General features: G+C 39.5%; 3 protein-coding genes across 12 annotated transcripts in view; 1 reads left to right on the forward strand and 2 right to left on the reverse strand.

Annotated features, from left to right (window-relative positions):
* Nucleotides 1-1,543, reverse strand: part of LOC111794627 (acyl-coenzyme A thioesterase 13-like) — a 2,380-nt gene extending 837 nt beyond the window's left edge. The window contains exons 1-2 of the mRNA XM_023676708.1: nt 1,132-1,543; nt 804-947 (exon numbers count right to left, since the gene is read on the reverse strand). Of these exons, the coding sequence (XP_023532476.1) occupies nt 804-947; nt 1,132-1,308 (321 nt within the window). The 5' untranslated portion in view covers nt 1,309-1,543. The remainder of the gene's footprint in view (nt 1-803; nt 948-1,131) is intronic.
* The window catches only part of LOC111794623 (protein SUPPRESSOR OF GENE SILENCING 3-like), an 18,546-nt gene extending 7,334 nt beyond the window's left edge, over nt 1-11,212 (reverse strand). The window contains exons 1-7 of one of the 4 annotated variants that reach the window (XM_023676705.1): nt 11,026-11,212; nt 6,789-7,536; nt 3,645-3,939; nt 3,200-3,497; nt 2,812-3,056; nt 2,407-2,567; nt 1,703-2,278 (exon numbers count right to left, since the gene is read on the reverse strand). In XM_023676705.1, the coding sequence (XP_023532473.1) occupies nt 2,038-2,278; nt 2,407-2,567; nt 2,812-3,056; nt 3,200-3,497; nt 3,645-3,939; nt 6,789-7,525 (1,977 nt within the window). In that variant the 5' untranslated portion in view covers nt 7,526-7,536; nt 11,026-11,212 and the 3' untranslated portion in view covers nt 1,703-2,037. Of the gene's footprint in view, nt 1-1,702; nt 2,279-2,406; nt 2,568-2,811; nt 3,057-3,199; nt 3,498-3,644; nt 4,688-5,356; nt 5,617-6,788; nt 7,537-8,205; nt 8,466-11,025 lie in introns of those variants that run through there. The other 3 variants (XM_023676704.1, XM_023676703.1, XM_023676702.1) reach the window with 3 other exon arrangements.
* LOC111794622 lies at nt 8,686-22,806 on the forward strand. Of its 7 annotated transcripts, XM_023676701.1 has the most exons (13): nt 14,608-14,948; nt 15,077-16,528; nt 16,731-16,738; nt 17,358-17,533; nt 18,760-18,820; nt 18,907-19,005; nt 19,913-20,007; nt 20,103-20,148; nt 20,198-20,259; nt 20,781-20,848; nt 21,667-21,777; nt 22,124-22,355; nt 22,545-22,806. In XM_023676701.1, exons 2-13 carry the CDS (start codon nt 15,180-15,182, stop codon nt 22,653-22,655), a joined length of 2,418 nt encoding a protein of 805 aa, XP_023532469.1. In that variant the 5' UTR covers nt 14,608-14,948; nt 15,077-15,179; the 3' UTR covers nt 22,656-22,806. The 7 variants fall into 7 exon arrangements, with proteins under 7 accessions (XP_023532467.1, XP_023532464.1, XP_023532468.1 ...); XM_023676699.1 differs by lacking the exons at nt 14,608-14,948; nt 15,077-16,528; nt 16,731-16,738; nt 20,103-20,148; nt 20,198-20,259 and adding exons at nt 8,686-9,028; nt 9,154-10,608; nt 13,631-13,638; XM_023676696.1 differs by lacking the exons at nt 14,608-14,948; nt 15,077-16,528; nt 16,731-16,738; nt 20,103-20,148; nt 20,198-20,259 and adding exons at nt 8,686-9,028; nt 9,157-10,608; nt 13,631-13,638.
* The last annotated feature ends 26 nt before the right edge of the window (nt 22,807-22,832 follow it).

A 22,832-nucleotide genomic window follows, 5' to 3' on the forward strand; every position in this document is an offset into this window, starting at 1 on the left:
GGGGGTGGATAAGAAACAAAGGGTAGGCCTTGTGATTCAGAATTGTGTTTTCCAAATGGAACACCAGTAAGGGAAGATACTCATGTATGGCATCCTACCTTGGACTTTATGGCTAAGCTCCTTTTTAGGAGAGGTTTGTAGAGGTTTGGAGGCTCAATGTTCCTTTTACAGGAGAGGTTTTTCACCAATGATCTCATACTAAAACCCATTCGTCAAGGAAGGCTTTGCTCTTTATCTTGATACCATTCACCCCAATACCGCCATCTTCAATTGGAGTACATTTTTTCATTTAACAACAGTGAAGCCCAAATTTTCATTATTGCCTTTTCAAAGAAAGGTTCTACAAGGTCTCTCATAGTTTGGACAACCTTGGAAGGCATAGGGAATAAGGACATATAATAAACAGGAAGGATTGATAAAGTAGCTTAAAGAACTCTTCCAAGCAAGGAGCCTTTTAGCCACTCTCTCCATAATGGGGTCCCAGAATGATAGTCTTTGGCTTCCCATTTAATGGTAAACCAAGAGAAGAGCTTGGCCAAGAGCCAACCTTACAGCCAATTTATCCTTTTAAGTTATTATCTTTTCCTTTTTTCCAGTGACAGTGAGGGGAGAGGGGAGAGGGGAGAGGGGAGAGGGGATCTTTACACTATTTATAATTCTAGAAAAAAAATGAGTGTAGTGCATTATATCGGAGCTGTGCAATAGCTCAATTTCCGCATCTGATAGAAAAGTTATAGAGACCGCGAAATGTGATGAACAGAAATGGGAAATTGAAAGGTGGAGAAGGGGGAAATGGAACTCACGTCGAGATAAGCAGCATCCAAGTAGGAGAGGCTAATTTCGAGGGAGACTCCGGTGGTGGTAGAGCCCATAGTCGCTATCGCTGCTGAACCAATGCAATCCACAAGTGACGCCGAGGCTCCTCCGTGCAAGGAATTATTATTGTTCTTGCAAATGAAACGTCAAATAGTAAGCAGAGAAATCCTAATTAAAAAGAGTAAATAGGCCGCCAGAACCGCGTCCACAGATCTCACAAGCAAGTGGATCGAACAGGAGTGGTGGATGAAGTCGAAATTAGCAAAAAAAACAGGTACTAGTAGAAGAAGAAGAAGAAGAAGAAGAAAAACATACAAGCAAACGAGCAGGGACTTTGAGAGTGCAAACGATGCGACCAGGTTCGATCAGATCAACGCGAAGACCAGCCATAACAAAGTGTTCATAAAATCTGAGAGGAAGACCATCGATGGCGGACGCAACCTTCCGATCATCATCATTATGCTTCTCCAATTGTGTCTTTATCTTCTCCATCTCCGAATCTGTAAGATTATCGCTCCCTTTTCCAAATTGCCCAAAACCAATTCATCTAATCGGAGGACGAATCCATCAACATTTATTTATGAGAAAAACACTCTCCGCAACTTCAGACGAATTTAAAATGTGTTACCCATTTAATCTCTTTGATTAAACAATTTTTAATTCTATCAAAAATCAAGCGTTAATTATTTTATAATTTACAAATGCATCTGGTTCTCAGTTCATCAATTTATTTGCTAATAACAAGACTTCTTAAATCATAACAATAATAGGGATTAAATTTATTAAAAGTTTAATTACTAAATTGTTACAAATTTAAAAGTATAAGACAAGTCAACTTCAGACAATTTTACTTATAAGTGGATAAAAAAGTAATTGTCGAAAATAATTTTCGAATAAAAAACCCATTTTTGCATCTAACATCACATGAGCGTTACCAGAAATATTCAAATCAAATATCCACCAACATACTTCTACGCTATTAGCATATACAAGATACCACGGTAGAAGATGAACCAAAACGCCAGGGGTTCAAGTGTTCTTGGTAATCTATCCATCTCATACTGATATGAGAAAAGCGTTAAGAAAAGTTGTAAGGAGAGGAAAATGGATCTCGCAACTCTCCCCTAGTAGATACTGCTCCCCTAGTAGATACTGTTCTAGTTGCAGACTACTTACTATCTATTATCATCCCTGTAAGCAAACCACTTCCTTACCTTACCTTCACTTCACCATACCCTCCTGCACTTCTGCTGCATCTTTAGAATTTTGAGGGGAATACTTCTCCATCAGCCGAGTTAGTTCCGCATTGAACTCTTTCTCCACCTCCACTTCTTCGTCCCAATGTCTCCGTTTCATTGCTGCCATCTTTTCTTCATGAACTTTGATCAGCTCCTCCCTTTCTGCTACGAAATCTTCCATCTCCTTCTCTTGAAACTTTATAAACTTCGCAACCTCCTTCGCCCTGAGCAGAACAAGTAAAACACTAATCAACTAAACAAACTTGCTACAGTTTTTTCTCTTGGTCATAGCATAGCTTTCCCAATATTCAGGATTGTGTGAATCACTTGCCACAGATAATCTCTCTATTACCTGCTTCTATATTCATCGGTAGTCGATTGGCTTGCATTCGTTTGTTTCTTCACCTTCTCGCGTTCCTCCTGCTGCATTCTTTCAAAATTCTCTTCTGTTTCTTCCCTTGTTTTATGCAATAGCTCCATTTGTTCTTTGAAAAATTGTTCTTGCAATTGCATCTTCATCAGCAGGGAAAGGAAAAAATCAGAAGTCAATGAGAACAAACATGCAAATAGCCGGTAGTCTTTTAAAATATGCACATTACGGGGGTTGCGAATTCTGATAGTGTTTACGTGAATGCTTGTTTTAGTGGGGGGAGGGATGAAGAAGATTTACCACAACATGTTCTGGTTGGCCTATCATTAACATGGGGAACGACCCTGTTCTGAATTCTATTTTAAGAGCTCAGTAGAAAAGGCATACCTCTTCTTTATCCTCTTCGTGTTGCATTAGGGTTCTCTGTCTAACAATTCTGTTTTCTTCAGTGGTCTTCCGAAGCTTTTCACATACTTTATCCAAAGATTCTTCGTAGGCCTTAGACTTACTTCTTTCTTTTACGACCTTGTACTTCAACCAGGTAAGCTGCTGGTTGTCCTCGCTCATTTGCTTAATCTGATCTACGACCATCTCTTGGTACGATTTCATTTCAAACTTCATCTTAGATTTTCCTATTTAATGTTTTTCAAGATCACAAAGAAAACAAAAGTTCACATTGCAATCGTAATAGCACATTCTTGAAATGGAAAACATGCTAGAGGGCACGAAGTTTCCTAGACAGACCAACAAAACAAAGATGAGAGAGGGATGAAACCTTGCATGTGCTGGTTAAAAGTGTCGAGGTCATCTTTTATAGCCATAAAACCATAAAGTTGGCGCTTCCCACCTGGATAAAACAAAGTCCTCCTTCTAGAATCCCAAGCATCTCTATCGGTTCCTTGCTCAATGAAATGCTTGTGCAGGCGCTCAGCATTTAAATAACCCCTTGCTGAGGGCTCAAATATCAGAGCACTCATCCCACGATGCCCCTGGGGACCATATGAGTGCCGTGCCTTCTTAGGATCATATGGACTGAAGTAATCAAGAAGTTCCGGGTTTCCCATGCCAATCCACTGCAATCATCCGAACGGGAAAGTGAAAAATGAATGACCATCAACTCTAACAGATATCAAATATGCGTACAAGACTACAAATACATTACAAAAATACAAACATAATTCATCAATCTGTCCTCTCTAGCAGCTGATTTGAAGACATACCTTCTCATTTACATCCTGCTCAAGCTTTGTGTTCATAATAATAACCATAGGAGGCCACACTATCTCGTGATCTTTCTCCTCATCTTTCAGACCTTTCCATTTACCAAATAGCTCACCTGCAGGAACTATAGATGCTCCTTTACGCCGCAACTCCTCATCCAACAGTTCTGCTAGCTCTCTGTGCAGCTTCACCCTTTTAGATCCTTTCGTTTTGGCATGTGCCATCAAGGGTTGCAGGCCACGATACCAGTCAATGGCACCAGGGCCTCCTTGGCATGCTGGACAGTGCCACTGCCTTGCAGGTTCATTAATCTCATCAACAGTCAAACTATCCAAAATCTCAAAGAATTTCTTAAACCATCTAATCTTCTTTCGTGTTTCATAGCTCTTTTGACTTGCATCAGAATCAAAGTCATCACTTAAGAGATCATCGTCACTATCCTCCAGATCATCAGAATCATTGTCATTATCCTCAGCATTGTCAGATTCTTCGTTCTCGTCACTTGGATATGAGTTTGAGATAAAATCAACTTTATGTTGGGCGTCTACCGAGACCTTAGTTTGACTGGAACCAGCCCTAGATTGCCAATTCCAGCCATGCTCCAGGGGAGGGCGAATTACAGATTGTGGAGCTACATAATTGCTCTCCGAAGCCCTGGATTGTGACCAAGCATTACCCCGTCCTATTTTCCTTGTATCAGGGTATTGAGGTTGCCAATTCTTACTAGACACCTTTCCTCGTCCACCACCATTATGTGTGCCTGACGTTTGAGCCATCTCTGGTAATTTAGGACTAAAATACTGGGCACCCCATTGTTTAGTTGCATTGGTCCCAGCTTTGTTCCTTGACTTTTTGGCATAAACTTCCCAATCACCATCTGCGTGTCCAGAATCCAGGCTAACGTCCGCTACACCCTGACTCAAATGGTCTAGGGGTGTTGTAGAAATTTCAGATACATTGCTCGCCTTAGGTGTCTTCTCATTGTTGGTGCCAGAATTAAAAGACTTACCACGCCCTCTGGTCGAACTCATTTTTATGCAACCTGTTCATTATATATAAAGAACTCAATCAGATAAAAATTGATATAAGTAGTGACAGCAAAATACGCATTAGAAACTACACGATCCTTGGCTGAAGTTCCAGAATAACTCCTCCAGCCATGATAAGACGAATCAGATATCAAATCAGACATTAAAAAAACGAACAAAAAACATCCGAAACCCGAACACGTTCTGGTGCTATAAAACGGTAGAGGGACAAGGGTTTTAGAGTTAACAAATTGGAGTAATGAGTGTCGGATCAAAACGCAATTCAGATTTGCAGGGCTATGATGAACACGAAGAGGTAATCCGTTGACAGAGCCTTAAAACGAGGGTAGAGCAATGAACAAACAAAGCAAAAGGCAAAGATGATCCGATTAAAAGCATGCAGCTCGGAATAGATTTTCAGAACAAAGCACGTACAAACTTCCACTACATAATAGATTTTGCTCTCTATAGCCTCAGGTTCTTAAACACCAAAACAAAGAAATGAACTTCACACGAGGGGAACAAAATTTGATAAAAAAAGACTAGACTCTGAAGAAACCCTTTTCAACGATGAAATGCCCTAGAAACCACACAAGTTTACAGGAACAAAGAAAAAAAAAGACAAGGGAGAAAAACTCAGCCATTTCACGAGAGAGAGAGAGAGAGAGAGAGAGAGAGAGTACTGTATTATCTTGGAAATTGTTGCCGGAAGCAGATTACTTCCAACGCCGGAAAAGTGGAATTGGAAAGAAAGATGGCCGTGGATGGCGCTTGGCGAGTGAGTCCCCAGAAATTGAGCAAAGAAAAGCGAAGCTAGTGACTGCCAGTGACCCGCGAGAGTGAACTGTGCGCAACGCGGACAACAACCCCTTCTAAACTCGTATCATTCGTACGGCTTCGGACTCCAAATAATTGTCGAATGCAGTTTAATCCTTCGTGGCTAAGTGTCTAAGTCTATATGTTTAATATGCCTTTTCTCCTTTTCCTTTTCCTTTTTCTTTTTCTTTTTAAACTTCCCCGAGTTTAATAAAATAATCATTTTTTTTATTTTTTAAATTTTTTTTTCTCGCACTTCCACTCAATTTTGTTTAGTAAAATATTTAAATTTTAATCGAATTTCAAAATTTATCTTAATTTCTTAAAAAAAACGAATTATTGTTAAAAATAGTCATCCCATCGACTGAGAAACACGCGCGCAGTTGATCATTGCGTCTTTGGAAGGCATCGACGGTCGAGAAATTCAGAGTCCCCCATCTTCAGCCGCTGTGAGTGTCGCCGTCTCTCTGAACTTTCATCGACGGTCGACAAATTCAGAGTCCCCCGTTTTCCCTCACTTCTCTCTATACTCCCAACCCTTTTTTTTGTTATGCATATTTCAACACACACCCCACTCTAACACACCCACCACGATGCAAAGCCTAATAGCATCACTCCATGTTCCGCGAGCCAAATCTTCATTAGGGATTTAATTTTCCCTTTCAGTTTGTGCATCAATTGGAATCCGAGGTAACGTCTTTTCTTCTTTTGTCCAATCTATTTCTGTCTCTTATTTGCTTGCTATCTGTTTACGATGATTCTCTCTGTCGAATTTGTTTGGATTTTGTAAAACCTTCGATCTTTATACTCTCAAGCAGGATAATTTGGGCAACTGGGTTGATTTTTAGAAACGTTCTTGTTTCGCTGCTGCTGTTTGTTTGATTAATTCCGCTGACCTTCATTACTCACTGACTCGTCGGTATGAGTGGTGCTCCGAAGAGGTCCCACGACGATGGGGGGCACTCTTCATCTTCCAAATATCCCCACGATGATTCCAGCCCTTATCGCAAGCTCTCTTCTTCAATTCCAATGCAGTATCGCCCTTCCTTTGAGATGGGTCAGGACACCCCAATGTCGAAGCTTCCCCGCAGTGAATCCCGGGATGGAGATAGAAGATCCCCCCTGCACTCGATTTTTCGAATGCCCTCGTCCTCTAATGATCCTCATGTAGATCATTCTGTTGCTTCGGAAAGCAGGCTGGAGCTGCGGGACTCCAAGGACGGTGGGGATAACAGGTTTGAGAACCGAGATTCAAGAGTGGAGGCTCGAGAGCTGTTTGGTGATGAAANGTGCCACTGCCTTGCAGGTTCATTAATCTCATCAACAGTCAAACTATCCAAAATCTCAAAGAATTTCTTAAACCATCTAATCTTCTTTCGTGTTTCATAGCTCTTTTGACTTGCATCAGAATCAAAGTCATCACTTAAGAGATCATCGTCACTATCCTCCAGATCATCAGAATCATTGTCATTATCCTCAGCATTGTCAGATTCTTCGTTCTCGTCACTTGGATATGAGTTTGAGATAAAATCAACTTTATGTTGGGCGTCTACCGAGACCTTAGTTTGACTGGAACCAGCCCTAGATTGCCAATTCCAGCCATGCTCCAGGGGAGGGCGAATTACAGATTGTGGAGCTACATAATTGCTCTCCGAAGCCCTGGATTGTGACCAAGCATTACCCCGTCCTATTTTCCTTGTATCAGGGTATTGAGGTTGCCAATTCTTACTAGACACCTTTCCTCGTCCACCACCATTATGTGTGCCTGACGTTTGAGCCATCTCTGGTAATTTAGGACTAAAATACTGGGCACCCCATTGTTTAGTTGCATTGGTCCCAGCTTTGTTCCTTGACTTTTTGGCATAAACTTCCCAATCACCATCTGCGTGTCCAGAATCCAGGCTAACGTCCGCTACACCCTGACTCAAATGGTCTAGGGGTGTTGTAGAAATTTCAGATACATTGCTCGCCTTAGGTGTCTTCTCATTGTTGGTGCCAGAATTAAAAGACTTACCACGCCCTCTGGTCGAACTCATTTTTATGCAACCTGTTCATTATATATAAAGAACTCAATCAGATAAAAATTGATATAAGTAGTGACAGCAAAATACGCATTAGAAACTACACGATCCTTGGCTGAAGTTCCAGAATAACTCCTCCAGCCATGATAAGACGAATCAGATATCAAATCAGACATTAAAAAAACGAACAAAAAACATCCGAAACCCGAACACGTTCTGGTGCTATAAAACGGTAGAGGGACAAGGGTTTTAGAGTTAACAAATTGGAGTAATGAGTGTCGGATCAAAACGCAATTCAGATTTGCAGGGCTATGATGAACACGAAGAGGTAATCCGTTGACAGAGCCTTAAAACGAGGGTAGAGCAATGAACAAACAAAGCAAAAGGCAAAGATGATCCGATTAAAAGCATGCAGCTCGGAATAGATTTTCAGAACAAAGCACGTACAAACTTCCACTACATAATAGATTTTGCTCTCTATAGCCTCAGGTTCTTAAACACCAAAACAAAGAAATGAACTTCACACGAGGGGAACAAAATTTGATAAAAAAAGACTAGACTCTGAAGAAACCCTTTTCAACGATGAAATGCCCTAGAAACCACACAAGTTTACAGGAACAAAGAAAAAAAAAGACAAGGGAGAAAAACTCAGCCATTTCACGAGAGAGAGAGAGAGAGAGAGAGAGAGAGAGTACTGTATTATCTTGGAAATTGTTGCCGGAAGCAGATTACTTCCAACGCCGGAAAAGTGGAATTGGAAAGAAAGATGGCCGTGGATGGCGCTTGGCGAGTGAGTCCCCAGAAATTGAGCAAAGAAAAGCGAAGCTAGTGACTGCCAGTGACCCGCGAGAGTGAACTGTGCGCAACGCGGACAACAACCCCTTCTAAACTCGTATCATTCGTACGGCTTCGGACTCCAAATAATTGTCGAATGCAGTTTAATCCTTCGTGGCTAAGTGTCTAAGTCTATATGTTTAATATGCCTTTTCTCCTTTTCCTTTTCCTTTTTCTTTTTCTTTTTAAACTTCCCCGAGTTTAATAAAATAATCATTTTTTTTATTTTTTAAATTTTTTTTTCTCGCACTTCCACTCAATTTTGTTTAGTAAAATATTTAAATTTTAATCGAATTTCAAAATTTATCTTAATTTCTTAAAAAAAACGAATTATTGTTAAAAATAGTCATCCCATCGACTGAGAAACACGCGCGCAGTTGATCATTGCGTCTTTGGAAGGCATCGACGGTCGAGAAATTCAGAGTCCCCCATCTTCAGCCGCTGTGAGTGTCGCCGTCTCTCTGAACTTTCATCGACGGTCGACAAATTCAGAGTCCCCCGTTTTCCCTCACTTCTCTCTATACTCCCAACCCTTTTTTTTGTTATGCATATTTCAACACACACCCCACTCTAACACACCCACCACGATGCAAAGCCTAATAGCATCACTCCATGTTCCGCGAGCCAAATCTTCATTAGGGATTTAATTTTCCCTTTCAGTTTGTGCATCAATTGGAATCCGAGGTAACGTCTTTTCTTCTTTTGTCCAATCTATTTCTGTCTCTTATTTGCTTGCTATCTGTTTACGATGATTCTCTCTGTCGAATTTGTTTGGATTTTGTAAAACCTTCGATCTTTATACTCTCAAGCAGGATAATTTGGGCAACTGGGTTGATTTTTAGAAACGTTCTTGTTTCGCTGCTGCTGTTTGTTTGATTAATTCCGCTGACCTTCATTACTCACTGACTCGTCGGTATGAGTGGTGCTCCGAAGAGGTCCCACGACGATGGGGGGCACTCTTCATCTTCCAAATATCCCCACGATGATTCCAGCCCTTATCGCAAGCTCTCTTCTTCAATTCCAATGCAGTATCGCCCTTCCTTTGAGATGGGTCAGGACACCCCAATGTCGAAGCTTCCCCGCAGTGAATCCCGGGATGGAGATAGAAGATCCCCCCTGCACTCGATTTTTCGAATGCCCTCGTCCTCTAATGATCCTCATGTAGATCATTCTGTTGCTTCGGAAAGCAGGCTGGAGCTGCGGGACTCCAAGGACGGTGGGGATAACAGGTTTGAGAACCGAGATTCAAGAGTGGAGGCTCGAGAGCTGTTTGGTGATGAAAGGAGGGATTCTCAAGCTGTGAAGTTGGAGAAGGAAATGAGATATGAAAGCAGATTGGAGGATATTAAGGAAATGAAATATGATAGAGATAGTTATAACGATTACAAGGGTGACTTGAAGTCAGAAAAAGAGATTTATGGATCAGCGGCCGGTCACTTGAACTGGAAAGAATCAAAAGATTATCACAGGGGGAAGAGATATCCTGAAGCTCCAGTTGGAAGCACGGAATCCTGGCATGTTTCACGCACCAGTTCACAGAGTGCAGCCGAGGCTGTAAAAGAAGCCCCGACTACTGATGAGAAAGATTATGTTGAAACAAGGGAGGCTGTTGGCGAGAACAAAATAGATTCAAAAGGTGAGGATAAATTTAAGGAGAAGGACAGAAAAAGGAAAGATACAAAGCAGCGGGATTGGGGAGACAAAGATAAGGAAAGAAATGATCATAGGAGCAGTACTCAAGCAACAAACAACAATGTTGAGCCCAAAGACTTGTCTAAGGAAGAGAGAGATGCAGAAAGGTGGGAGAGGGACCGGAAAGATACCTCAAAAGACAAGGAAAGGCCTCGTGAAAGGGATAAGGACCATCAGAAGAGAGAATCATGGAATGGAATGGATAAGGAGACTTCACACCTTGAAAAGGAGTCAGGTGAAGTGTCTGCGAGAATGTTAGAGCAGGACAATCCGATTCCAGATCAGAAAAAGTTAAAGGATTTTGATAACTGGAAAAATGCTGATAGAGAGGGTAGAGACAGGAAGAAAGAGAGGGATACAGACATTGAAGGGGATCGACCAGAAAAGCGTAGTAGATGTCATGAAAAAGAGTCAGATGAGGGATGTGCAGATGTTGAAGGGACTGTAGACAGAGAGAGAGAAGTTTATAATTATGGCGTTCAGCATCGGAGGAGGATGCAACGTTCAAGGGGAAGCCCTCAAGTAGCAAATAGAGAACCTCGGTTTAGGTCTCGTGCTCAAGATAATGAAGGGTATGTCGTATGATTTTATGTTCAGCTTTAATTTTTCCTTGCTGACTAACCTATGTTCTTCAAAGTACTGCTAATCTTGGTTCAGAAAAATGCTTTTAAACTTTTTTGCTATCCTTAATGTGATGCGAAGAAATATTTCTTTTTTAATTTAAGAATGATTGACTATTGAGCCACGTCCTGATCCTCTTCCTGTATCTTGCAGATTACNTCTTTTTAAACTTCCCCGAGTTTAATAAAATAATCATTTTTTTTATTTTTTAAATTTTTTTTTCTCGCACTTCCACTCAATTTTGTTTAGTAAAATATTTAAATTTTAATCGAATTTCAAAATTTATCTTAATTTCTTAAAAAAAACGAATTATTGTNAAACTCAGCCATTTCACGAGAGAGAGAGAGAGAGAGAGAGAGAGAGAGTACTGTATTATCTTGGAAATTGTTGCCGGAAGCAGATTACTTCCAACGCCGGAAAAGTGGAATTGGAAAGAAAGATGGCCGTGGATGGCGCTTGGCGAGTGAGTCCCCAGAAATTGAGCAAAGAAAAGCGAAGCTAGTGACTGCCAGTGACCCGCGAGAGTGAACTGTGCGCAACGCGGACAACAACCCCTTCTAAACTCGTATCATTCGTACGGCTTCGGACTCCAAATAATTGTCGAATGCAGTTTAATCCTTCGTGGCTAAGTGTCTAAGTCTATATGTTTAATATGCCTTTTCTCCTTTTCCTTTTCCTTTTTCTTTTTCTTTTTAAACTTCCCCGAGTTTAATAAAATAATCATTTTTTTTATTTTTTAAATTTTTTTTTCTCGCACTTCCACTCAATTTTGTTTAGTAAAATATTTAAATTTTAATCGAATTTCAAAATTTATCTTAATTTCTTAAAAAAAACGAATTATTGTTAAAAATAGTCATCCCATCGACTGAGAAACACGCGCGCAGTTGATCATTGCGTCTTTGGAAGGCATCGACGGTCGAGAAATTCAGAGTCCCCCATCTTCAGCCGCTGTGAGTGTCGCCGTCTCTCTGAACTTTCATCGACGGTCGACAAATTCAGAGTCCCCCGTTTTCCCTCACTTCTCTCTATACTCCCAACCCTTTTTTTTGTTATGCATATTTCAACACACACCCCACTCTAACACACCCACCACGATGCAAAGCCTAATAGCATCACTCCATGTTCCGCGAGCCAAATCTTCATTAGGGATTTAATTTTCCCTTTCAGTTTGTGCATCAATTGGAATCCGAGGTAACGTCTTTTCTTCTTTTGTCCAATCTATTTCTGTCTCTTATTTGCTTGCTATCTGTTTACGATGATTCTCTCTGTCGAATTTGTTTGGATTTTGTAAAACCTTCGATCTTTATACTCTCAAGCAGGATAATTTGGGCAACTGGGTTGATTTTTAGAAACGTTCTTGTTTCGCTGCTGCTGTTTGTTTGATTAATTCCGCTGACCTTCATTACTCACTGACTCGTCGGTATGAGTGGTGCTCCGAAGAGGTCCCACGACGATGGGGGGCACTCTTCATCTTCCAAATATCCCCACGATGATTCCAGCCCTTATCGCAAGCTCTCTTCTTCAATTCCAATGCAGTATCGCCCTTCCTTTGAGATGGGTCAGGACACCCCAATGTCGAAGCTTCCCCGCAGTGAATCCCGGGATGGAGATAGAAGATCCCCCCTGCACTCGATTTTTCGAATGCCCTCGTCCTCTAATGATCCTCATGTAGATCATTCTGTTGCTTCGGAAAGCAGGCTGGAGCTGCGGGACTCCAAGGACGGTGGGGATAACAGGTTTGAGAACCGAGATTCAAGAGTGGAGGCTCGAGAGCTGTTTGGTGATGAAAGGAGGGATTCTCAAGCTGTGAAGTTGGAGAAGGAAATGAGATATGAAAGCAGATTGGAGGATATTAAGGAAATGAAATATGATAGAGATAGTTATAACGATTACAAGGGTGACTTGAAGTCAGAAAAAGAGATTTATGGATCAGCGGCCGGTCACTTGAACTGGAAAGAATCAAAAGATTATCACAGGGGGAAGAGATATCCTGAAGCTCCAGTTGGAAGCACGGAATCCTGGCATGTTTCACGCACCAGTTCACAGAGTGCAGCCGAGGCTGTAAAAGAAGCCCCGACTACTGATGAGAAAGATTATGTTGAAACAAGGGAGGCTGTTGGCGAGAACAAAATAGATTCAAAAGGTGAGGATAAATTTAAGGAGAAGGACAGAAAAAGGAAAGATACAAAGCAGCGGGATTGGGGAGACAAAGATAAGGAAAGAAATGATCATAGGAGCAGTACTCAAGCAACAAACAACAATGTTGAGCCCAAAGACTTGTCTAAGGAAGAGAGAGATGCAGAAAGGTGGGAGAGGGACCGGAAAGATACCTCAAAAGACAAGGAAAGGCCTCGTGAAAGGGATAAGGACCATCAGAAGAGAGAATCATGGAATGGAATGGATAAGGAGACTTCACACCTTGAAAAGGAGTCAGGTGAAGTGTCTGCGAGAATGTTAGAGCAGGACAATCCGATTCCAGATCAGAAAAAGTTAAAGGATTTTGATAACTGGAAAAATGCTGATAGAGAGGGTAGAGACAGGAAGAAAGAGAGGGATACAGACATTGAAGGGGATCGACCAGAAAAGCGTAGTAGATGTCATGAAAAAGAGTCAGATGAGGGATGTGCAGATGTTGAAGGGACTGTAGACAGAGAGAGAGAAGTTTATAATTATGGCGTTCAGCATCGGAGGAGGATGCAACGTTCAAGGGGAAGCCCTCAAGTAGCAAATAGAGAACCTCGGTTTAGGTCTCGTGCTCAAGATAATGAAGGGTATGTCGTATGATTTTATGTTCAGCTTTAATTTTTCCTTGCTGACTAACCTATGTTCTTCAAAGTACTGCTAATCTTGGTTCAGAAAAATGCTTTTAAACTTTTTTGCTATCCTTAATGTGATGCGAAGAAATATTTCTTTTTTAATTTAAGAATGATTGACTATTGAGCCACGTCCTGATCCTCTTCCTGTATCTTGCAGATTACAAGGTATGCTGTCTTATTATTCTGTCCCACTTGGTGTAACATTCTTCTCAACTGTGACTGCTGCAATCATGCTACTTCGTGGATAGCTTTTGCGAAATATATTATTCTAGTTTGCAGTCTCTCTCCATAAGCTTTGCAGTCTACTTGTTTATCATTCTTTATCATCTGTTTGACGTAGAAATACCTTTTTAACTTGGACTTATTGCTCTTCCATTTTCGATTTAGAGCAGTTCTTAACAACTCTTGAGGAACGATAAGAGATGGAAGTACAGGTCCTATTTGTGAATAAGGATTTTTTTTAAAAAAAAGAAAATTAGAAACACATTTCTTTGATGTTTTTTTGAACAAGAAACAACTTCTCTTCTCATAGATATAATTGCACCTAAGTGCATTTTATGTATTATAAAAAACAGATTTATGGCTTTGTTTCCGAAGAGAAAAACAGAAACATGGCATTATTTATCTTTAAGGGGGAAAAAAGCAGCTTCATGAAACCCANTTGGAAATTGTTGCCGGAAGCAGATTACTTCCAACGCCGGAAAAGTGGAATTGGAAAGAAAGATGGCCGTGGATGGCGCTTGGCGAGTGAGTCCCCAGAAATTGAGCAAAGAAAAGCGAAGCTAGTGACTGCCAGTGACCCGCGAGAGTGAACTGTGCGCAACGCGGACAACAACCCCTTCTAAACTCGTATCATTCGTACGGCTTCGGACTCCAAATAATTGTCGAATGCAGTTTAATCCTTCGTGGCTAAGTGTCTAAGTCTATATGTTTAATATGCCTTTTCTCCTTTTCCTTTTCCTTTTTCTTTTTCTTTTTAAACTTCCCCGAGTTTAATAAAATAATCATTTTTTTTATTTTTTAAATTTTTTTTTCTCGCACTTCCACTCAATTTTGTTTAGTAAAATATTTAAATTTTAATCGAATTTCAAAATTTATCTTAATTTCTTAAAAAAAACGAATTATTGTTAAAAATAGTCATCCCATCGACTGAGAAACACGCGCGCAGTTGATCATTGCGTCTTTGGAAGGCATCGACGGTCGAGAAATTCAGAGTCCCCCATCTTCAGCCGCTGTGAGTGTCGCCGTCTCTCTGAACTTTCATCGACGGTCGACAAATTCAGAGTCCCCCGTTTTCCCTCACTTCTCTCTATACTCCCAACCCTTTTTTTTGTTATGCATATTTCAACACACACCCCACTCTAACACACCCACCACGATGCAAAGCCTAATAGCATCACTCCATGTTCCGCGAGCCAAATCTTCATTAGGGATTTAATTTTCCCTTTCAGTTTGTGCATCAATTGGAATCCGAGGTAACGTCTTTTCTTCTTTTGTCCAATCTATTTCTGTCTCTTATTTGCTTGCTATCTGTTTACGATGATTCTCTCTGTCGAATTTGTTTGGATTTTGTAAAACCTTCGATCTTTATACTCTCAAGCAGGATAATTTGGGCAACTGGGTTGATTTTTAGAAACGTTCTTGTTTCGCTGCTGCTGTTTGTTTGATTAATTCCGCTGACCTTCATTACTCACTGACTCGTCGGTATGAGTGGTGCTCCGAAGAGGTCCCACGACGATGGGGGGCACTCTTCATCTTCCAAATATCCCCACGATGATTCCAGCCCTTATCGCAAGCTCTCTTCTTCAATTCCAATGCAGTATCGCCCTTCCTTTGAGATGGGTCAGGACACCCCAATGTCGAAGCTTCCCCGCAGTGAATCCCGGGATGGAGATAGAAGATCCCCCCTGCACTCGATTTTTCGAATGCCCTCGTCCTCTAATGATCCTCATGTAGATCATTCTGTTGCTTCGGAAAGCAGGCTGGAGCTGCGGGACTCCAAGGACGGTGGGGATAACAGGTTTGAGAACCGAGATTCAAGAGTGGAGGCTCGAGAGCTGTTTGGTGATGAAAGGAGGGATTCTCAAGCTGTGAAGTTGGAGAAGGAAATGAGATATGAAAGCAGATTGGAGGATATTAAGGAAATGAAATATGATAGAGATAGTTATAACGATTACAAGGGTGACTTGAAGTCAGAAAAAGAGATTTATGGATCAGCGGCCGGTCACTTGAACTGGAAAGAATCAAAAGATTATCACAGGGGGAAGAGATATCCTGAAGCTCCAGTTGGAAGCACGGAATCCTGGCATGTTTCACGCACCAGTTCACAGAGTGCAGCCGAGGCTGTAAAAGAAGCCCCGACTACTGATGAGAAAGATTATGTTGAAACAAGGGAGGCTGTTGGCGAGAACAAAATAGATTCAAAAGGTGAGGATAAATTTAAGGAGAAGGACAGAAAAAGGAAAGATACAAAGCAGCGGGATTGGGGAGACAAAGATAAGGAAAGAAATGATCATAGGAGCAGTACTCAAGCAACAAACAACAATGTTGAGCCCAAAGACTTGTCTAAGGAAGAGAGAGATGCAGAAAGGTGGGAGAGGGACCGGAAAGATACCTCAAAAGACAAGGAAAGGCCTCGTGAAAGGGATAAGGACCATCAGAAGAGAGAATCATGGAATGGAATGGATAAGGAGACTTCACACCTTGAAAAGGAGTCAGGTGAAGTGTCTGCGAGAATGTTAGAGCAGGACAATCCGATTCCAGATCAGAAAAAGTTAAAGGATTTTGATAACTGGAAAAATGCTGATAGAGAGGGTAGAGACAGGAAGAAAGAGAGGGATACAGACATTGAAGGGGATCGACCAGAAAAGCGTAGTAGATGTCATGAAAAAGAGTCAGATGAGGGATGTGCAGATGTTGAAGGGACTGTAGACAGAGAGAGAGAAGTTTATAATTATGGCGTTCAGCATCGGAGGAGGATGCAACGTTCAAGGGGAAGCCCTCAAGTAGCAAATAGAGAACCTCGGTTTAGGTCTCGTGCTCAAGATAATGAAGGGTATGTCGTATGATTTTATGTTCAGCTTTAATTTTTCCTTGCTGACTAACCTATGTTCTTCAAAGTACTGCTAATCTTGGTTCAGAAAAATGCTTTTAAACTTTTTTGCTATCCTTAATGTGATGCGAAGAAATATTTCTTTTTTAATTTAAGAATGATTGACTATTGAGCCACGTCCTGATCCTCTTCCTGTATCTTGCAGATTACAAGGTATGCTGTCTTATTATTCTGTCCCACTTGGTGTAACATTCTTCTCAACTGTGACTGCTGCAATCATGCTACTTCGTGGATAGCTTTTGCGAAATATATTATTCTAGTTTGCAGTCTCTCTCCATAAGCTTTGCAGTCTACTTGTTTATCATTCTTTATCATCTGTTTGACGTAGAAATACCTTTTTAACTTGGACTTATTGCTCTTCCATTTTCGATTTAGAGCAGTTCTTAACAACTCTTGAGGAACGATAAGAGATGGAAGTACAGGTCCTATTTGTGAATAAGGATTTTTTTTAAAAAAAAGAAAATTAGAAACACATTTCTTTGATGTTTTTTTGAACAAGAAACAACTTCTCTTCTCATAGATATAATTGCACCTAAGTGCATTTTATGTATTATAAAAAACAGATTTATGGCTTTGTTTCCGAAGAGAAAAACAGAAACATGGCATTATTTATCTTTAAGGGGGAAAAAAGCAGCTTCATGAAACCCATCTTGTCTTGATAGTTCTCTGTGTCTGATGCATGATGCTTGATATTGACTAGTAAAATTTTTGAGATAAGAATGTCATATCTACTAGATCTTATTGCCTGTATAAATGCAAAACCTTTTTTCAGGAAAACCTGAAGTCTCGTCTGTGGTTTATAAAGTTGGCGAGTGCATGCAAGAACTAATAAAGTTGTGGAAGGAACATGAACAATCCCAGATAGATAAGAACGGTGAAAGCCCACAAAATGTCCCCACCCTAGAAATTCGTATACCAGCTGAACATGTTACGGCTACCAATAGGCAGGTAAAAGGCATATTTCTTCTTCTTCTTCTTCTTCTTCTTTCTTTTTTTTTTTTTTTTTTTTTTTTTTTTTTTTTTTTTTNTAGGAGCACTGCCTGTCTGTCTTAAACCATCTATGGTGAATGAGTGCAGTGTCCCTTTATAACATCCATGCACCCTTTCCCCCTACCCACCCTCACAAAAGAGAAAAAAGAAAAAAGAGCAAAGAAAAAGAACGAAGTAGAAAAACGCCAAACAGCGTTTTTTGGGGGGTGGGGGAATAAAAACCTGACTTTTCAAGTAGACCAACAAAGAAGGGTAGCTTTTCCAAAAAAAAGAGGAAAGGTAGCACATTGGTTGGTTGGTGTTAGTTTTAGAACAAAATCAGCATAAAAAACTGACCATTTGGTTTTGGTTGGTAAACCAGCTATTTTTTAACAATGTAGAAGAAGTGTCCAAACACATATTTGGGGAGACAAACGAAGACTAGGAGGAAATATTGGGCAAAGATCAGTAACCATCCTCTAATGGGAGTCCAGAAGTAGAAGGAGAAGAGGAGTATCCCATTTTTAGAAAATGTTTCCAAACACATCATGGGGATGGGACCTTTGGATTAGACCTACAAAACCGAAAGCTTCTCCTACTCAAGAAGGCTACCAATAAGGAATTAAAGTATCTCATTCATACTTGGGAAGTAAACACAAATCTTATCCTCAATAGTCATCTGCCTGTTCGCTTGTAAATACCCAAATTTTATCCTCAATAGTTTGGATATTGCATGGTGTCTTCCGAAGGGATTATAGAAGATTGCCTTATTGAATTACTCCACGACTGGTGGTTCAAAGGAAGATTCAAAGTGTTTTGGTCCAATCTTTGAGACAACTTCAAGCATACTACGTCAAAATGGAGTGCCCTTCACAATTCCTTTTCTAACTCACCTCTTCTGTTGATCAACTTAGATTGGAGGCCTTTTGTCTAATTCCTCCTTTTTGGCTCCAGTCTCCTCATCCTTAAGGCTGTTTAGTTTATTTTCCCTTTGGCTCTTTCATTGTTTCTCATTAAATTAAAAAAAAAGGAGCAAAATCTTCCTTTTCCTTTTTGCTTATAATTTGTTTCTCTTAACTTGGAACTTGTTTTATTTCTTCTTCGCTGGTACTTTAAATACTATTAGATGCCACTTCTATTTCCAAAACGCAGGAGAAGGGAAAAAAAAAAAANAAACTATTAAGGTCTTTAAGTAATGTGTGCAGGTCAGGGGTGGACAGCTGTGGGGAACAGATGTGTACACATACGATTCAGATCTTGTTGCTGGTATGTAGTGTCTCACTATTTTCTAGTTCATTGAATTGATGTGGATCTATGCATATCACACGTTGTTGTTCTATTTTGTGTTCTAGTTCTCATGCATACAGGTTACTGTCGTCCAACAGCTTCTCCTCCTCCACCTGCTATCCAGGAGTTGCGTGCAACCATCAGAGTTTTACCTCCACAAGATTGTAAGTTTGTTTATTTTTATCTTGTTTAGTAGATGGCTATATTTTATGATGGGTTTCATCCATCACGTAGTGTCATAGTAGCTTTATATCTTTTAGAAGCATACACTTCTCAGTGTATTAATGAAAAGCAAATTCCAAAGTAATCCTTTGACACATGCTCCGTTAGAGCTTATAGAAAATCTCTCCCATTAGCTTATATTGGTGGAATAACATGCCCCTCCATGGATGGCCCGAAAATGGATTCATTAATAAACTCAAAGAGCTAAAAGAGGTCTTCCAACAAATGGAACTAAGAGGCTTTTGGTTGTGTTTCTACAAAAAGAAACTAACTCCTTAAAGAAATTACTCTTCTTGATCAAATGTAGGAAACTGACCCTATCATAATAGTCCAACACACACATAAGAAGCTCGTGAAAGCCGAACTTTCATTTCGTTGGCAGTAAAGGAAGAGCAATCTTGGTACATAAGTGTAAAAAAACGATGTCTTGAGGAGGGTAATATAAACTCCATATTTTCTAGCGCATGATGACCTCAAAAGAAATGAAAGAGTACCATCATAGAAATTCTATCAACACCAGACAGAAGTACGGTCAATGAAGATGAAATTGTATAAGAATGAGTGTATTAAAAAAATCTGTCAAGACGAAGACAAAGACAATGACGATGACTCACCCGTGTTATTCTCATTCTCATCCAATGATAGTCTACCGAACTCTTTACATAGATCAAACATTTTAACGTAGTCCTTATTTATATTGTTGAGAACATTAGTTTTTATATGTACTCTTTTCCATATCTTTTTACTCGGATTACTTTTCTTTTTAATGCATAAATTCTTGTTTTTTTTCCCCATCAATTTTGAGGTTAATATTCTTTATTAGTTAATTTTACATCTAATTTGTGATAGGTTACGTTTCTACTCTTCGAAATAATGTTCGATCTCGAGCTTGGGGAGCTGCTATTGGTTGTAGCTATTGTGTTGAGAGATGCTGCATTGTGAAGGTAATGAAGCTTTTAAATTTTTTGATATAGGTTTTCAACCCTGAATGGTTTAGGACAGAATGAGTTATCAATTGCTTCATTTTATTTTATTTTAGACCCAATTGCAACACATTGATCCTTGTATTATAAGGCTTCTATCAACCTTGTTCTTTTTTTTTTTTTTTTTTTTTTTTTTTTTTTTTTTTTTTTTTTTTTTNCACCCTTGCTCCTGTGGCTGTCGAGCGGACAATGACTACAAGGGCCGCAGCTTCTGTAATGACTTGACATAATATTTAACCGCTTGTCCTTTTAAGTTCACTTTTGGGGTTCTAAAAGTTCATCTTTCAGTCTGATGATATGCAATAATAAAATTATTTTCCTGATCACTACAGTAAAGATTGCTTCCTGTTTTTAGAAAATGAATAAAAATTTATATATGTTGAAGACTCTTCAAAGATATGAATATGATGTAACCCTTGATTTGATTATAAAAACAGAAATAAAAAAAAACTGGCTGCTAGTAAACGGTGAAATAGAACTTTGGCTGTCCTGCTCTACATCTGTTTTTTACATTGTAGTTTTATTTTTACGATGTCCTGCTTACTGTCTATTTCATAGTACATTCTACCTATTCTCATATCTCATTTAAAATCTTCAAAATTGAATGTTTTATTAGGGACTTCAAATGAATAACATAAACATTTGTCATTGCTTTGATTTTTCATTTTCATTATTTTCTGGTTTTGTTTTAAATGAAATAACAGTGATTTACCATGTTATGCTATGTTTTTCAGAATGCGTTGCGTCAACAGAGATTTGTAAGAGAAGTTACAATTCAGTACAACCTTTGCAATGAGCCATGGTATTCTTCAAATCTCGCCTTTTAATACTGCCCCTGCAGGGTTTTGCCAAAATACTATCTTAAAAAATAGCTTTAGGTCTGTTTACCTTGGCTTTTATGCATGTCTCCTTGCGTTGAGGCATATATTTTATTTATTTATTTATTATTTTCACTAGATCCAACCCAATAAAATATATTTGTAGTTTGTTGGAATGCATATACACCCCATATTGCTGAGATATGTGATATTTCCTCTCCCAGCCAGTGTGATCAATGAATCTTCAGAACTCCTTAACTGTATCCATTTATTATCAATGTTCTTAAAAAGACTTTTCTTGTTTTTGCCTTACCTTAAGACAAGGCTCAAACTTAGGAAATTGGTGATATTCGTATTAAAGCTCTTTTACAACTTTATTTCGTTGATTTGGTAACTACATCTATCACTTGGAGATTCTAGTGGTCGAAAAGCTAGGGCAAGTAGTAAACAGTTGGATCTTTTTCAAATGCTGTAGATTAAACAAACGTCACAAGAGATTAGTCAAGTAGCATATAACCATAAGATGGTTTGGACCCCATGTTTATCCAAAAACAAGATAGTAAAATACGTTAGTGTCTTGCCTTTGAGATCTTTTTGGCAGTTAATGGCATTGTCATGACGTACTTCTTGCATGGTATGATGTTCTATGTTTCTTGAACATTACATAACATAACCATCTTTGAATCTTGCATCATGTGATATCTTAGGTTACATAACGTAGACAGGATTCACTTTGCCCCTGGATTACCCTATAAACTTTCAAAATATTCGTCTTTAATGTTCCATTGACATTTATCTCCAGGATTAAATACAGCATAAGTATTGTTGCGGATAAAGGTCTAAAGAAGCCACTCTATACATCTGCGCGATTGAAGAAGGGAGAAGTTTTGTATCTAGAAACGCATGCATGCAGGTATATAAAGTCCCGCCCATAATGTTTTCCTTACCTCATAACCCACTCATAAGCAACTATGCACAAGTTATTCATTTTTATGAGGTGTGAAATGCAACAATCGTGGTTGGCATAGGAATCAGCTCAATTTAGGGTGGCCACCTACCTAGATTTCATAATATTTTATATGCTACTTAACAATCAAATGTAGTAGGGTTAGACGGTTGTCTTGTGAGATTAGTCGAGCTTATAACCAAATGTAGTAAGATCAGATAGTTATCTTGGAATATCAGTCAATAGATAAAGAAAATGATTAGTGAAATACTTTATGCAAGTTTTAATTTGTCCGAAAAACTACTGTGTGAAGGTATGAACTCTGCTTTTCTGGAGAGAAAATGGTGAAAACCATTGTAGCATCTCAGGGGCATGAAGCTGATGCCGAGAAATCTCAGAACCACTTTGTGCACTGCTCAAATGGTGAAAGAACCGATAATGATAATACCTTGATTGATGTGTTTCGGTGGTCTCGATGTAAGATGCCACTGCCCCAGAAGGTTATGCGTTCTATCGGGATTCCACTGCCTTCCGAACACGTGGAGGTACTTTTCTCCAGCTTTCTCTCAATCCCATTTTTGCTACACATTCATCATTTATTAAGATCATTACATTGTGGCGTAGTTGAGTTAAGGCATTTGCTCTTTCCTTTTGTTGGCGTAAAAATGTGGTAAGAAAGAAGAGCATGAGATTGAATTATGAGGGGGTTTCAACATTTGGGTTATTGGTTTTAGGTACTTGAGGATAATCTGGACTGGGAAGATGTACAGTGGTCACAGACTGGCGTTTGGATAGCTGGAAAAGAATATCTACTTGCTCGTGTGCATTTCTTGTCTATGAATTAGTTGCATTTTTATGTCTTTGAACTAGATGTATGGGAATATGTACTTCTTAATCATATTATATTTCAGAGTAGGATGAGCTGCCATTACAATATACTGAATTTTTATTAGTTGATATATCATATTGGATGTGGAAAACTGGAGTCTTTGATCATCTTTGTTATTGCCCGGTCTTGTCCC

The sequence above is a fragment of the Cucurbita pepo genome, chromosome LG05 (genome assembly GCF_002806865.2).
Source record: "Cucurbita pepo subsp. pepo cultivar mu-cu-16 chromosome LG05, ASM280686v2, whole genome shotgun sequence".
Lineage (NCBI taxonomy): Eukaryota > Viridiplantae > Streptophyta > Magnoliopsida > Cucurbitales > Cucurbitaceae > Cucurbita > Cucurbita pepo.